The sequence below is a fragment of the Podarcis bocagei genome (genome assembly GCF_964188305.1).
Source record: "Podarcis bocagei genome assembly, chromosome: 16".
Classification (NCBI taxonomy): Eukaryota; Metazoa; Chordata; class Lepidosauria; order Squamata; family Lacertidae; genus Podarcis; species Podarcis bocagei.
In genome coordinates this window covers 35,545,664-35,559,668 of record NC_138142.1, presented here as the reverse complement: position 1 = coordinate 35,559,668, position 14,005 = coordinate 35,545,664, and the positions used below count along the sequence as shown (strand labels likewise).

Here is a 14,005-nt window from a genome sequence, read left to right as displayed (position 1 = left end):
TGTTAACTAAACCATTGGCAAAGGTAAAGAACAAGCGAATGTGCAAGGGTTTAGGTTTGCTGGAAAAATGATCTTCTACATAGGTGTATTTGGTGTTAATTGTTCAGCAGAATCTGTGAGGGGGTGTTCAGTTTCTGTTAATTGGTTCTCGTGGGAAACTTGCAGATTCTAGCTTCACCAATTAACTCAAGCTGGTGTCAATTTACTCTTGGCAGAAAGCCCAGGTCTGCTTGACCTAGAAACTACTCACTCTGATTGGTTAACGAGCAGCACTCAACTCTGTTATCAAGGGATTGCTAGCACAGTTTGGTGTGAGGTGTGTTAGGAGTTAGAAGTGCTGTGTATGGTTTTGAGAGAGAGAAAGAGAAAGAAAGATAGGATTTATTTTGCTTTTATTTGTATGCAGAAACTCTGCTGGTTTTATTTTTCCTTTTAATAAATCCTGTAAATAGTTCTTCTGAGTCTAGCTGACTAGTCATTACCGCCGCAACTAGCTTCTTCGCTGTGCAGGAAAACTCTGCTACGTTTGGGCTAAAGCCAATAGGGCTATGCCTGACACTCCAAAGTTCCATGATGTGTTTGGCTTCCCATCTAAGTTTGAGGCCTGCAAAGTGCATGCCCCCCAACATCCTGCCTAGCTTGCCCCGTAGCTATCCAGGAGGGTGGTGAGCGTGCGAAAGCAAACCCCTGAGCCGCAACCAGATGCATCCAGCCTAGAACCCGTGGCTGGCTGAACTGCAGTGCTCTGACATGCGCCTTGCTGCTGCGCCATGTGACTTTTCCGCACGGGCACATCAGTCCCCGTCTTGCAGATCCTGACTTCCTTCCCCTGCTTCCCCTCCTGGTTTTTTTGCAGCACACCAGTGTGGAGAGCGACGCCGGGCTCCATTCTTCCGCAAGCACTTTCTCCACCTCCTCCAGCACCGTCTCGGCTGCGCCCCCCGTGGTCAGCGCCTCCTCGAGCCTGAGTAGCGTCAGCAGCCTGGGCCTGAGCCTCAGCGGCAACTCCACGGTGACCGCGACGACCCGCAGCTCTGTTGCCACGACGTCAGGTGCTTCCTCAAGACTCTAGGCCTGGCCTGCGGCTAAAATGCACGTGTGTGCATGAGAAAGCAGAGAGCAGGGCTGCTCCTTTTTTAAACATTGCTTTACATTCTGTTCCTGCGGCTGTTGATTCATATATACATTTCTGCTCTTCCCTCTTTGGACAGTGTCCCTCTCTGTAAGGCAAGGCAAGTGCAATCTCTTTAGCAGCTAGCCAGTTGGTGAGCTTTGAGCTCCCTTCAGCCTCTCTTGCCTGCTTTGAACAGAGAGAGAGAGTGTGTGTGTTTGCTGGGGCTGACGTGACCGTCATTCATATAATAATATTACTATTATTTATAAAATGAGTACACCGCCCTTCATCCAAAGAGCCCAAGGCAGTTTACAGCAGAAAAATACAGAATTGAGAATACAGTTGTACCTTGGTTCTCAAACTGAATCCGTTCCGGAAGTCCGTTCGACTTCCAAAAATGTTCGAAAACCAAGGCACTACTTCTGATTAGCTGCAGGAGCTTCCTGCACTCAATCGGAAGCCGCAGCGGATGTTTGGCTTCCCAAAAAAGTTTGCAGACCAGAACAGTCACTTCCAGGTTTGTGGCATTCAGGAGCCAAAACGTTTGAATCACAAGGCATTTGAAAACCAAGGTACAACTGTACATAATAAAAGGATAACAAATCACACACACACATTTTTTAAAAGCTGTAGAATAATAATCAGCCTGGTTGAAGAGAAATGTTTTCACCTGGCGCCAAAAGATACGTAACGAAGGTGTTTAGGTGAGCCTCCCTGGGGAGAGGGGACGTGGGTGGCGCTGTGGGTTAAACCACCGAACCTAGGACTTGCTGATCAAAAGGTTGGTGGTTCGAATCCCTGCGACGGGGTGAGCTTCCATTGCTCGGTCCCTGCTCCTGCCAACCTAGCAGTTCGAAAGCACGCAGTGCAAGTAGATAAATAGGTACCGCTCCGGCGGGAAGGTAAATGGCGTTTCCGTGCGCTGCTCTGGTTTGCCAGAAGCGGCTTAGTCATGCTGGCCACATGACCCGGAAGCTGTACGCCGGCTCCCTCGGCCAATAAAGCGAGATGAGCGCCGCAACCCCAGAGTTGGCCACGACTGAACCTAATGGTCAGGGGTCCCTTTACCTTTTCTCAGGGGAGAACATTCCACAAACGGGGAGCCACAGCAGAAAAGGCCCATTCTCATATTTCCACCCTCTGGACCTCTCATAGAGGAGGTACACATATAAAGGGGGGATTTTAACAATGGAAAGTGCCAGCAGAGCTGTGCTTATATGGTTGTTGGTTCTCGCATTTCCTGCCATCTTATAAGAGTCCAGATGTTGCTGCACTACAGTTCCTATGAGCCGTTGACCATTGGCCTCCTATGTGGGGCTGATGGGTGTTGTAGTCCAACAACCTCGGCGGGAGGGGTGTCACAGTTTTGCCCCAGCCCTGTAATAAAGCCAGAAGCGGGGAGAACACTGTGAGCACTCTCTGTGCCACACGTTCTGAAGCATGGGTGCGCCTTCATTGCGTTGTCCCTCCAATCCCTCCTTTTCAGCTATGTCTAGTCCCTGTGACTAGTGACTAGTTTAGTTTAGAGCAGGACTGGATAAGGTTGCTGCTGTACTTACAGGTCCCATCACCCCTGGGCATCGGTCACACTGACTGTGGCTGAGGGGAGCTGGGTCCAGAAATACTTGGAGGTGCCCCTGGCATAGACTGTAGGATCACAGAGTTGGTATAGACCTCCAAAGTCATGTAGTCCTTTCCTCTACTGATGAAGGAAGTCCAATGCTAACAATACTGAGCTGAATATACCAAAAGCCTTGGTCCAGTGTATCTGAAGGGGCGTCTCCACCCTCATCGTTCTGCCCGGACACTGAGGTCCAGCGCCGAGGGCCTTCTGGTGGTTCCCTCACTGCGAGAAGCCAAATTACAGGGAACCAGGCAAAGGGCCTTCTCGGTAGTGACACCCGCCCTGTGGAACGCCCTCCCACCAGATGTCAAAGAGAAAAACAACTACCAGACTTTAAGAAGACATCTGAAGGCAGCCCTGTTTAGGGAAGCTTTGAATGTCTGGTGCATTACTGTATTCTAATATTTGGTTGATGCCACCCAGAGTGGCTAGGGAAGCCCAGCCAGATGGGCGGGGTATAAATAAATTTATTTTTATTATTATTATTTATTATTATTATTATTATTATTATTATTATTATTATTATTATTATTATTATTATTATTATTTTATTTTATTTTATTTTATATAACTGGCCGAAGTCAGCTTCCTATGCCCCTAAGCCAGGGATGGGGAACTTTCTGCCCTCCAGGTATTTCCAAACCACAACTCCCATCATCCCATACTGTTGGTTGGGGTTGATGGGAGCTGGAGTCCAGCAACATCTGGAGGGCCGCAGGGTCCCCATCCCTGTTTTGCACCTCTGCAAGTGCACTTACGTGGTCCCTGATTGGTTGGGACATGTGTCTAGGACAGGCGTGGAATACTTGTGGCCAGATGTTACTGCACTACAACTCCCATTATCCATACCGGCTGAGGTTGATGGGAGCTGGAGTCCAATAACATCTAGGGACAGCAGTCTTTGGACTTGCCATCTTCCGCACACAGAAGCTTGTTTCTTCCCACTCAGCTATGAGCTTTATCCTTACTCTTCCGTATCTAACATTGCCAGTCACACACTTTTTAAATTTTGGTTTGTGCATGCTCGCTCTCTCATAATTGTAAGTCTCACTGCTTCTCTTGGGAGAGGAGGGCGCAGTGGTCCTGGGATGTCCGTAGTTAACTCTGCTTTCTCCCCATAGGGAAGGCTCCACCCAACCTGCCTCCAGGTGTGCCGCCATTGCTGCCGAACCCGTACATCATGGCTCCAGGGCTGCTGCACGCCTACCCGGTGAGTAGGGGCCGCTTTACAGTTCCATGCCAGTAGATCTTGCCTGGCTCTTGACCATAGCATGGCAGGAGGGACAGAGCATGGGAAATCAACCTGGAGTCGGTACCAGATGCAGTCAAAGCAGCCTCCAGCCTGCTTGTGTTGCAACATCTGACTCCGACAAAAAAACAACAACCCAAGACCTTTGAAATAATCCTGGTTTATGGGAAGCGAATCCAAACACACCAATACAACACAATACAAAATGAACGTCCCTTGTGAGAGACACGGGCCTCTCCCTAACCTGCTGCTTCTCTTGCAGCCGCAGGTTTATGGCTACGACGACCTACAGATGCTTCAGACGAGATTCCCCTTGGTGAGTTAAATTCAGCCCTCCCTCTGCCCTCCTAAAATAACATCATCATCATTGCTACTTAGAAAACATGCCGTCTCCCGCTGTTCTGCATTGTGTAGCAGGACACCTTCTCTTGCAATGTTTGTAACACTTTCATAATGGAGCAGACTGGAATAATCTTAAATGCAAAACCTAAAATAAACTGAAAATAAATTGTCTTTGACAATGACATTTGTATGCCACCCCGTAACATCCACTATACGCTATGTGACACCTGGGAGGTTACTTTGCCAGTAACTAATAAACAAGCCCAGTTTTTGAACAAAGGTACTGCTTTTGGTCTTCTCCTTCTTCTCCATCCCCTTCAGATACAGCTCTTGTTTTTCACAAAGACACCAACCTTTTTACTTGGGGCAGATCCCCGCTGTGCCCATTTAAAGCACAAGGCTCCCCCCAAGGAATCCTGGGGACTGTAATTTCAGCCTCCAGCATCCTTAGCAGACGACATTTCTTAGGATTCTTTGGGGGAAGTCATGTGTTTCAAATGTGTGCTGGGGTTGCTTTCTGGTCCCTGGAGGCCAGTTCCCCCCTCCTCTTCCTCCCCAGTTGAGATGAACATCCTTAGCTTCTCCTCCTGCCTCTCTTCCAGGACTACTACAGCATCCCGTTCCCCACACAGACCACCCCGCTTACTGGAAGAGACGCCAGCTTGAGCAGCAATCCTTACTCTGGTAGGAGACGGTTGGGGAAGGGAGTTGGATTTGAGCCACCTGGGAAGGGCAGTTCAGTTGTCGTCCTAATCAGACTAATTCTGTAGGTTTCTGTTCAACTAACTTACTTATTTCCAGTATTCATATCCTATCCATCAGTCAAAGAGGCTCTCCAAGGGACAATGCCGTTCCTTTCCTGAGGCTTGCAATCTAAAAGACAAGACACATGAAGGGAAAGGGAATGGGGAAGGGAGCGGCGCGAACTGCAAAACATGACGACATCTTACATTCTTCTTTATATAGGAAGATACCTGCTAGAACACTAACTTGCTGGCACCAAGCTAGGTCCTTTGGGTGGGTTTTTGTTTTGTGTGGGAGTGGGTTGCCACTTACCGTATTTTTCTGTGTATAAGACGACCCCTATTTTTTTGAACCCCAAATTAGGAAATCAATATTTTAGGGTTGCCATAACTTTAGAAGTGAAAATCCGAACAATCAGCAGCTGTGAAAAGTTGTTCAGCCTTTTGGGGGGCAGTGGCCCTCAAAGCCATTGAGCTTTGTTGGGGGCAAAACCAAGACCCCCCCCACGGCCCAATCACCCTGCCGAACACCACGCTCTGGCCCACCCAAGCCAAACACCCGGACATTTGAAGGATCCCTGTGCATTCACTATCTGTGTAGAAGACGACCCCCAATTTTGGAATAAAGGGTTGTTGTTTTTTGTAGCATAAAAACATCTTTTTTGTTGAAAAATACAGGGTATTTATTCTAAGTATTTACAAACATCACTTGCACAGAAAATGGAGCAAGGTGGTGGACAACACGCAGAGGCAGCTGTATCCTATCAGTAATGTGCCGTAATCTCCCTACGTTGCTGGAGAAGGGTGGTGGCAAACTAGATACACACTTTTGCCATTGGGACCCTACGCTGAGACCATATAACACCAGTCTTGAAAGAGCTACACTGGCTCCCAGTACGTTTCCGAGCACAATTCAGAGTGTTGGTGCTGACCTTTAAAGCCCTAAACGGCCTCGGCCCAGTATACCTGAAGGAGCGTCTCCACCCCCATCGTTCAGCCCGGACACTGAGGTCCAGCTCCGAGGGCCTTCTGGCGGTTCCCTCGCTGCGAGAAGCCAAGTTACAGGGAAGCAGGCAGAGGGCCTTCTCGGTAGTGGCGCCCTCCCTGTGGAACGCCCTCCCACCAGATGTCAAGGAGAAAAACAACTACCAGACTTTTAGAAGGCATCTGAAGGCAGCCCTGTTTAGGGAAGCTTTTAATGTTTGATGCATTACTGTATTTTAATATTTTGTTGGAAGCTGCCCAGAGTGGCTGGGGAAGCCCAGCCAGATGGGCAGGGTATAAATAATAAATTATTATTATTATTATTATTATTATTATTATTATTATTATTATTATTATTAATTCTCACTCTGCCCTCCCCCCGCCCAGGTGACCTTACGAAGTTTGGCCGCGGTGACGCCTCTTCCCCCGCGCCGGCCACGACCCTGGCCCAGCCTCAGCAGAACCAGACCCAGACACACCACACCACCCAGCAGACGTTCCTGAACCCGGCCCTGCCTCCCGGCTACAGCTACACCAGCCTGCCCTACTACACCGGAGTCCCGGGGCTGCCCAGCACCTTCCAGTACGGGCCAGCTGTGTTCCCCGTGAGTGCCGGCCTGCTGTGGAGCTGTGGGGCTGGGGTGGAGCCAGACCCGGCCACTTCCTCCCACCCTGCTCACTCCCCAGCCCTTTGCTTTCCCCAGGTGGCTCCCACTTCTTCCAAGCAGCACAGCGTCAACGTTAGCATGAACGCCTCGGCCACCCCCTTCCAGCAGCCCAGCGGCTACGGCTCCCATGGATACAGCACCGGTGAGTAGGTGGGGTGGCCACAAGAGTTGAAGCAGCCTTGAGGGCGGGCGTGAGATCGTCTGCAAGGGGCATCGTTCGCCGCGGTTCCCTGCCTTAGCGGGGCTCACTGAGCAGTGGCAAGGGGCCAAACCTTTGGTGCCTTCAGCCCAGTCCTGCAGAACGCCCTGCCGCTAGAAATTCTGCAAGCAGGCCCTTCCATTGCAACCTTTTAAATGCCTGCTGGAAACTTGGGTTCCGCCAGGCTTAGTATGCAAGCCAACATCTTTCAGCAAGAGTTACCGTGATTTCTGACTTTTAACTTTCATATATGGTTTTTGGGTACAGTTGTAAGCAGTATACAGTGGTACCTCGGGCTAAGAACTTAATTCGTTCTGGAGGTCCGTTCTTAACCTGAAACTGTTCTTAACCTGAAGCACCACTTTAGCTAATAGGGTGTCCTGCTGCCGCCGCCACACGATTTCTGTTCTCATCCTGAAGCAAAGTTCTGAACCCGAGGTACTATTTCTGGGTTAGCGGAGTCTGTAAACTGAAGCGCCTGTAACCCGAGGTACCACTTGGTCCCAGAAACACCCTTTCCATTGTGTTGCTCACAGTCCCTCTCCTGCAGCAACTTGCAAGGCTTCCAAAGGCTGCGGTTGGGGTAGCTGGGAACTCCCACCCTGGTTTTGCTCCCAGATACAGACCCTGCACTGCTTAAATCAGGAAGGCAGACACAGACATGGAATTAGGTAGGGCCTAACGCTCTGAGGTGGCGCTGTGGGTTAAACCACAGAGCCTAGGACTTGCTGATCAGAAGGTCGGCGGTTTGAATCCCTGCGATAGGGTGAGCTCCTGTTGTTTGGTCCCTGCTCCTGCCAACCTAGCAGTTCGAAAGCACGAAGTGCAAGTAGATAAATAGGTACCGCTCTGGCGGGAAGGTAAACGGCGTTTCCGTGCACTGCTCTGGTTCGCCAGAAGCGGCTTAGTCATGCTGGCCACATGACCCGGAAGCTTTACGCCGGCTCCCTCGGCCAATAAAGCAAGATGAGCGCTGCAACCCCAAAATCATCTGCGACTGGACCTGATGGTCAGAGGTCCCTTTACCTTTAACGCTCCAAGGAACTCCGTCTGCATCAGTATGGTAAAATGAGCATCTGGCCACCGAGACTACCTGGGCGTTCCAATGACAGAGCAGCACTGCCAGATTGTGAACCTGCTCCTTCCGGGGAAGACAACTGACCAGTTTTTCGGACGTGGGAGCCACTCTCCCACAGTGCCTCCCTCTCGCTTCTTGCTTGTTTTGCTTCTTGCATCTCTCCACTGCATCCAAGCTGATGTGTGCACATGTACACCAAAGTCAGCCTTTGCAACATCATGATATGGCTAGGAGGCTGTTCTCGCCCTCAAATCTCTCTAGGAAGGAGCTAGGGGAGCCAGGAGGGGAGGAGTTTGGGCTTTGCATGCGACCGACCAAGCTAACTGCTAACGCCGCTTTGTTTCCCCCCCCTTTTCCAGGTGTGTCAGTAACATCCAGTAACACAGGAGTGCCAGACATCTCTGGTTCTGTTTACTCCAAAACGCAGGTTGGTGCTTCAATGTGGGAGGTGGCTCCTGAGTGTGCTGTGTGAGGTTTGGGTGCTTGGCTGCCTTGCAGTAATCTAGTTGGAGTGTAGGAGCAAAGGAACTGCCCCGGTTTCCCCACCAAAATCTCCCCTTCCCCTGCTGAGAAACAAAAATAATACAATCGCAAAAAACGGGGGAGGGTCCTGAAAAATACAGGCAACTCGTTTTAGGTGCAACATTTAGTCGTGCCTAAAACGGGTTGCCTGTATTTTTCAGGACCCCCTCCCCTGCTTTTGTGATTGTATTATTTTGTGCATGATTGTGAACATGCACATAGCACCGAACCCAGAAGTGACCCAGAAACATCAAGAAAGACATCATTAAAAGAGTGGAGCAGGGGCAGAACGAGGTGTTTCAATTGCACATGATTTCACACAAACACACAGTGACCCAGAACGCAAACCCCACACAAATCAGGGGTTGCCTGTATACATCTTGGGAGTCAAAGGCCCATGGGTAAAGAGATGAATCTTCAGCATTCGCCAGAAGCTGTATAACGAAGGTTCCAGGCGCTTCTCTGTGCGGAGGGAGTTCCACAATTTTGGGGCTGCCACAGAGGAGGCCCACTCCTTGGCCAGCCCCTCCCTAAGCCTCCTGAGGGAGGCAAAACTACCGAGCAGGTCCCATCTAGAGGGTCTGTAGGGAAGGATCTGGTCTTTCAGATATTTGGTGCCTGAGTGGTTTAGGACTTTAAATGCTTAACGTGAGCACCTAGAATTGGGCCCAGAAATGAACTGGCAACCTGTTTTCAAAGAGGGCTTGTGTGTGATCTGAATGGAGCCCCAGTGGGCAACCTGACAGCCGCATTTCGGGAGTCACTTTCAAGGGCAGCCCCATGTGGAGCGCATTGCAGATATTGCTGCACTCCTGGCTCTCATAATCCCTGACAGTTGAGCCACTCTGTGACTGTTGCAGGGACTGATGGGAGCCCAGCAACATCAGGAACCGGGGTGTGGGGTGGCGACGCAGGTTCCCTGCCAGCGACATAGGCATAGCTGTCAACCGTCCCTTATTCGGCGGGAAAGTACCTTATCCCAGCGCTATGTCCCGCTGCTGTCCCTTATTGATGATATCCCTTAAATTTCCCGGGTTTCATGCTCGCCCGGCTCAGGAGGGAAGCAGTGGCTCAGGGTCCTCTGCCGTGAGAGAGAGAGAGCGCGCTGGTGCCATCGTCTGGTGCGAGGAGTTCCATCGGCCCTTCCCCGCCCGGGGGGAGAGAGAGAGACTCTTCCCCGCGAGCCCGGAGGCGGCAGCGGTGGTGGCAGCTGAGGAGGCGGCCTGAGGGAGGAGGAAGAGTAGGGGATGGGGAGGGACGCAGAAGGGCGGCGCTTCAGCGGCCGTGGCCGCGCCGCAACCGCCTCATGCCGGATTGACAGCATCTGTCAATCCTACCAATGTATGCAACTCTTCACAGCAGCAAAATCCCTTATTTTGGCTGCTGATCCCTTATTTTCGAGGCTGCTGGTTCCTTATTTTCAAATCTGTAAGTTGACAGCTATGGACATAGGAGACGCTTGTGGTAGAATTCCTGTCCCTAAACGCCCCTCTGTGTGTATGTGTACCCAGCAGCAGTCGTTTGAGAAGCAGGGATTCCACACCGGAACCCCCACGGCCTCCTTCAACCTGCCGTCGGCGCTGGGCAGTGGCGGCCCCATCAACCCTGCCACCGCCGCAGCCTATCCGCCGGCCCCGTTCATGCACATCCTGACGCCTCATCAGCAGCCGCACTCCCAGATCTTGCACCACCACCTGCAGCAGGACGGGCAGGTAAGGGCGGGTCTCAATACACCTTCCCTCCTTTGGGCAACCACCACCTGTCTCCAGGTCCCTCCTCCTTCTTCTCCTCCTCCATCTCCATCCCCCTCATTGCACAGAGACGTAAAACAACACACCTCATGCACACGCAGTAGGGAAGGCCCTGGGATGCGTTTCTAGCAGGTGTCTTGATCGCCCCAGCTGCTGGTTCGTTACCCGCTCCACTTCTCCCCTCCTGCCACATCCCAGACTCGTCCTCGCACACTTGGGTCCAGGGGGGCTGTCATAACCTCTCCTTGTATTTTCCATATCCTGGGCCTGCCTCCACCTTCCCAAAACAGTCGATTTTGTACTTCCAACGCCAGCAGGAAGACCAGGTAACGAACCTCTTGGAAGGGGGTGATCGCTTGGGCCCATCCTGCTGCGCCCTGGTGGCTGTGCTCAGTCTTTGCCGTAGGCTAGGGAGCTGGAGGGAAGCTTGCATTCCTCCCATGTTTCTGCCGGACTCCAGCCTCCCATCGTTCCTCCCTGCCTGTTGACCAGAGGCTCCTGGGAGTCCGGCAGAAGCTGGAAAAGGCTGCCAGTTCCCCCCAGCTCTGCCCCAGACAGATGTGGGCATAAAAACACAACCATACACAACACGCACAGGGCAATGGACCCACAAGCCGTAGAAATCTTCTTTCCCTGCTCCTCCCTCTGTCCTGGGGCTGGTTGATGGTGAACCAGCCTTACACAGGCTCTCTAGGGAGTACAGAGCAAAGGCAGGACGTGTTGGAAGTGAGGCAGCACATCATGAGCAGAATCGGAGAGTTTGAAGGGACTCTAAGGGTCATCTAGTCCAGCCCCCTACAGCCACAGGAATTCCAGGCAGATGGCCAAGCAACCTCTGCTTAGAAACCTCCAACAAAAATTCCAAGCTGTTCCACCATCAAACAGCTCTTACCGCCAGGAACGAGGCTGGCCAACTGAGTTCCCTCTGGATGACGCTGATTGGCAGCTCCCATCATCCCTGAACGTTGTTCTGGGATGCTGGTGGGAATTGCGGTCCTTCAGCATTTAAAGGGCACCACGTTGGCTATCCCCGGTGATGAGCTTTAACCGTGCGCTGTATTAAGAAGCACTTGCTCCCTCTACCAAATTGTGTCGTGTGCAGTGTGGATTCCCCACCACAGAATACCGGGATCCAAGTCGGCTCGATGAATAAAATAAAATTAAAAGTTGTCTAGCTTAGGTCTCCCACCTCAGATCTGAATGGCCAAGCACAGAGATACGCTGCAGGTGCCATTACGCTCAGCAGGCAGAGCTGTCCAAACTATTGGCTATGCTTTGATAACTAATAGCAGCTGCTGGTGTCCTGCCCCGCCAGGTCGTAAAACTCCATGTCAGATTTTGCAACTAGAATTGGAGTACCTTGCTTTCCTAGTCTACCCAACGGCACAGTAGGATTTGGGACATCACAGGGAGCGTTTGTGGCAGTTTGCTATGGCCCTTGGCCATTGGTGGCACAGTCCAGGCTCTTCCCTCTAAAGTAGAGGGAGGGAAGATCTACTGATAAGTTGCCACTTGCCATGGAATTGGCAAAGGTTTCCGACATCCCCTTGTTTGGCAGCAGTGGCAGCAGAAGGTTCTTTCCAAACCCTGAATTGGCAGTCCTCAGGTGCAGATTTGTACTTGTGTACACAGGTCATCCCCATGTATGTCTCCTGGAATATGCTTGGCTTCAACCCCCACCCAAAACTTGCCATCTTGTGCATCTCTCCACACCCACCCTGTGCTGCGCTTGGCTCTGGCTGGTGAACTAACAAAAGCCCTATCAAAAAACCCCCAAGCCCTTCCTGGCCTTGCTCCGGAGCCGGGCTGCGAGAAACTTGTGGCGTCCTCCAGATGTCGCTGGACTACAACTCCCATCATCCCTGACTTATTTGCCTTTGCTGGCTGGTGGGAGCTGCAGTCCAGCGTTTAGGTCAGTGTTTTCCAAAGGTGGGTCTGCAGCTGTTTTTTTTTTTTTTTTTTGGACTACAACTCCCATCATCCCTAGCTAGCAAGACCAGCGGTCAGGGATGATGGGAATTGTAGTCTGAAAAGAGCCGGAAACCCAAGTTGGGGGAACATTGATCTAGAGCAGCCTTTCTCAACCTGTGGGTCCCCAGATGTTGTTGAACTACAAATCCCATCGTCCCTAGATAGCAAGGCCAGCGGTCAGGGATGATGGGAATTGTAGTCTGAAAAGAGCTGGAAACCCAAGTTGGGGAAACGCTGATCTAGAGGCAGACAGAGCATTCCTGTTGCTGGCAAGAGAAGCAACCTCCTTTCTTGAGCTGATTTACTCATTTCACATGCTCATGGGCTGCTGGAGCCTGTTTCGTGCCTCCAAATAAGGCCTGGGGAGCTGAGCTAGCTGCTAGTCGAGCCTCGCTCACCTTCTTCCTCCCCCCCCCCTCTCTCCCTACTCCCCCCCCCCTTTTCTTCCTGCACAGAGCGGCACTGGGCAGCGCAGCCAGGGCACCTCCATCCCACAGAAGTCGCAGGCGAACAAGTCTGCCTACAACAGCTACAACTGGGGCGCCAATTGAGGGGAGGCTGAGAGGCGGCTCCACACACTTCAACCAAGAGACAAACGGAAGGACGACAGCAATCTACCCAAGAAGGAAGGACCCCAGAAGGAAAGAAGAGCTCCCCTGCCCTCAGCACAGCCCTGCAACAGCCCCGGCGGACCCCAGCCAACATGGCTCTGGGCTCAGCATCCTCTCCCCCCCCCCGTCCCTCCAGCCACCTTCTTCCCCCCCCCTTCCCCATTGTATGTAATATAGAATTTGTATCTTTTTTCTTTCCTTTCTCTCTCTCTCTCTTTCTCTGCATTCATTCAGATTACGAGCTGTTCAGCCGTAGGGGCCTTTTGTTTTGTTTCGTTTTTCTACTCCTTTACTCTTCCCGCCCCTCCCCACCCACCCGCCCAGAAAAAGGAAGGAAGGAAAAAAAAGAAGTACCGCCTGACGGATCCAAAGGAGTCAACATCTGGAATCCTCTCTCTCTTTCTCTCTCTCTCTCTTTCTCTCTCTCTCTCCCCACTCCTCCTACAATGCCCCCCTTTATTATTAGGAATAAGATCAGTAATTGATATGAACCGCATTGTAAGATTAATTAGTTGAAGTGTTTTTTTTGTACTGTGTTCTAAATTTAATGGATAAATGTGTCTTGTATATAAAAACGAAAACCCCACTCTGTTCTGTGGGCCTTGCGTTTTCCATCCATAGTTGGACTGTGCGTGTGTGTGTGCGTGTGCGCGCGCACTTAGAGGGTACCTGCCAGGCAGCCCCAGCCCCCCCCCCAAAGCCTGTTTCATTCTCCACACTGAAGCCATCTCCCCAAGACTGCTGTGTTTGTCTGTTTCTCCCCAACCCACAATAGCAGGGGTCAGCAAACTTTTTCAGCAGGGGGCTGGTCCACTGTCCCTCAGACCTTCTTGGGGGGCCGGACTAGATTTTGGAAAAGAATATGAATGAATTCCTATGCCCCACAAATAACCCAGAGATGCATTTTAAATTAAAGCACACATTCTACTCATGTAAAAACACCAGGCAGACCCCACAAACAACCCAGAGGTGCATTTGAAGTAAAAGGGCACATTCTACTTACGTAAAAACGCGCTGATTCCCGGACCGTCTGCAGACAGGATTTAGAAGGTGATTGGGCTGGATCTGGCCCTTGGGCCTTAGTTTGCCTACCCATGCACAATAGGGTCATAATATCTCCTCAATCTCTCTCATCCTTCCACCTTCCCT

General features: G+C 51.3%; 1 protein-coding gene across 10 annotated transcripts in view; it reads left to right on the top strand.

Annotated features, from left to right (window-relative positions):
• Window positions 1-13,442, top strand: part of UBAP2L (ubiquitin associated protein 2 like) — a 50,301-nt gene extending 36,859 nt beyond the window's left edge. For 3 of the 10 annotated variants that reach the window (XM_081173492.1, XM_081173489.1, XM_081173485.1), the window contains 10 exons: window positions 857-1,052; window positions 3,860-3,948; window positions 4,250-4,303; window positions 4,932-5,013; window positions 6,444-6,661; window positions 6,761-6,866; window positions 8,361-8,428; window positions 10,035-10,235; window positions 10,565-10,600; window positions 12,701-13,442. In XM_081173492.1, the coding sequence (XP_081029618.1) occupies window positions 857-1,052; window positions 3,860-3,948; window positions 4,250-4,303; window positions 4,932-5,013; window positions 6,444-6,661; window positions 6,761-6,866; window positions 8,361-8,428; window positions 10,035-10,235; window positions 10,565-10,600; window positions 12,701-12,796 (1,146 nt within the window). In that variant the 3' untranslated portion in view covers window positions 12,797-13,442. The remainder of the gene's footprint in view (window positions 1-856; window positions 1,053-3,859; window positions 3,949-4,249; window positions 4,304-4,931; window positions 5,014-6,443; window positions 6,662-6,760; window positions 6,867-8,360; window positions 8,429-10,034; window positions 10,236-10,564; window positions 10,601-12,700) is intronic. The other 7 variants (XM_081173494.1, XM_081173486.1, XM_081173491.1 and 4 more) reach the window with 4 other exon arrangements.
• The last annotated feature ends 563 nt before the right edge of the window (window positions 13,443-14,005 follow it).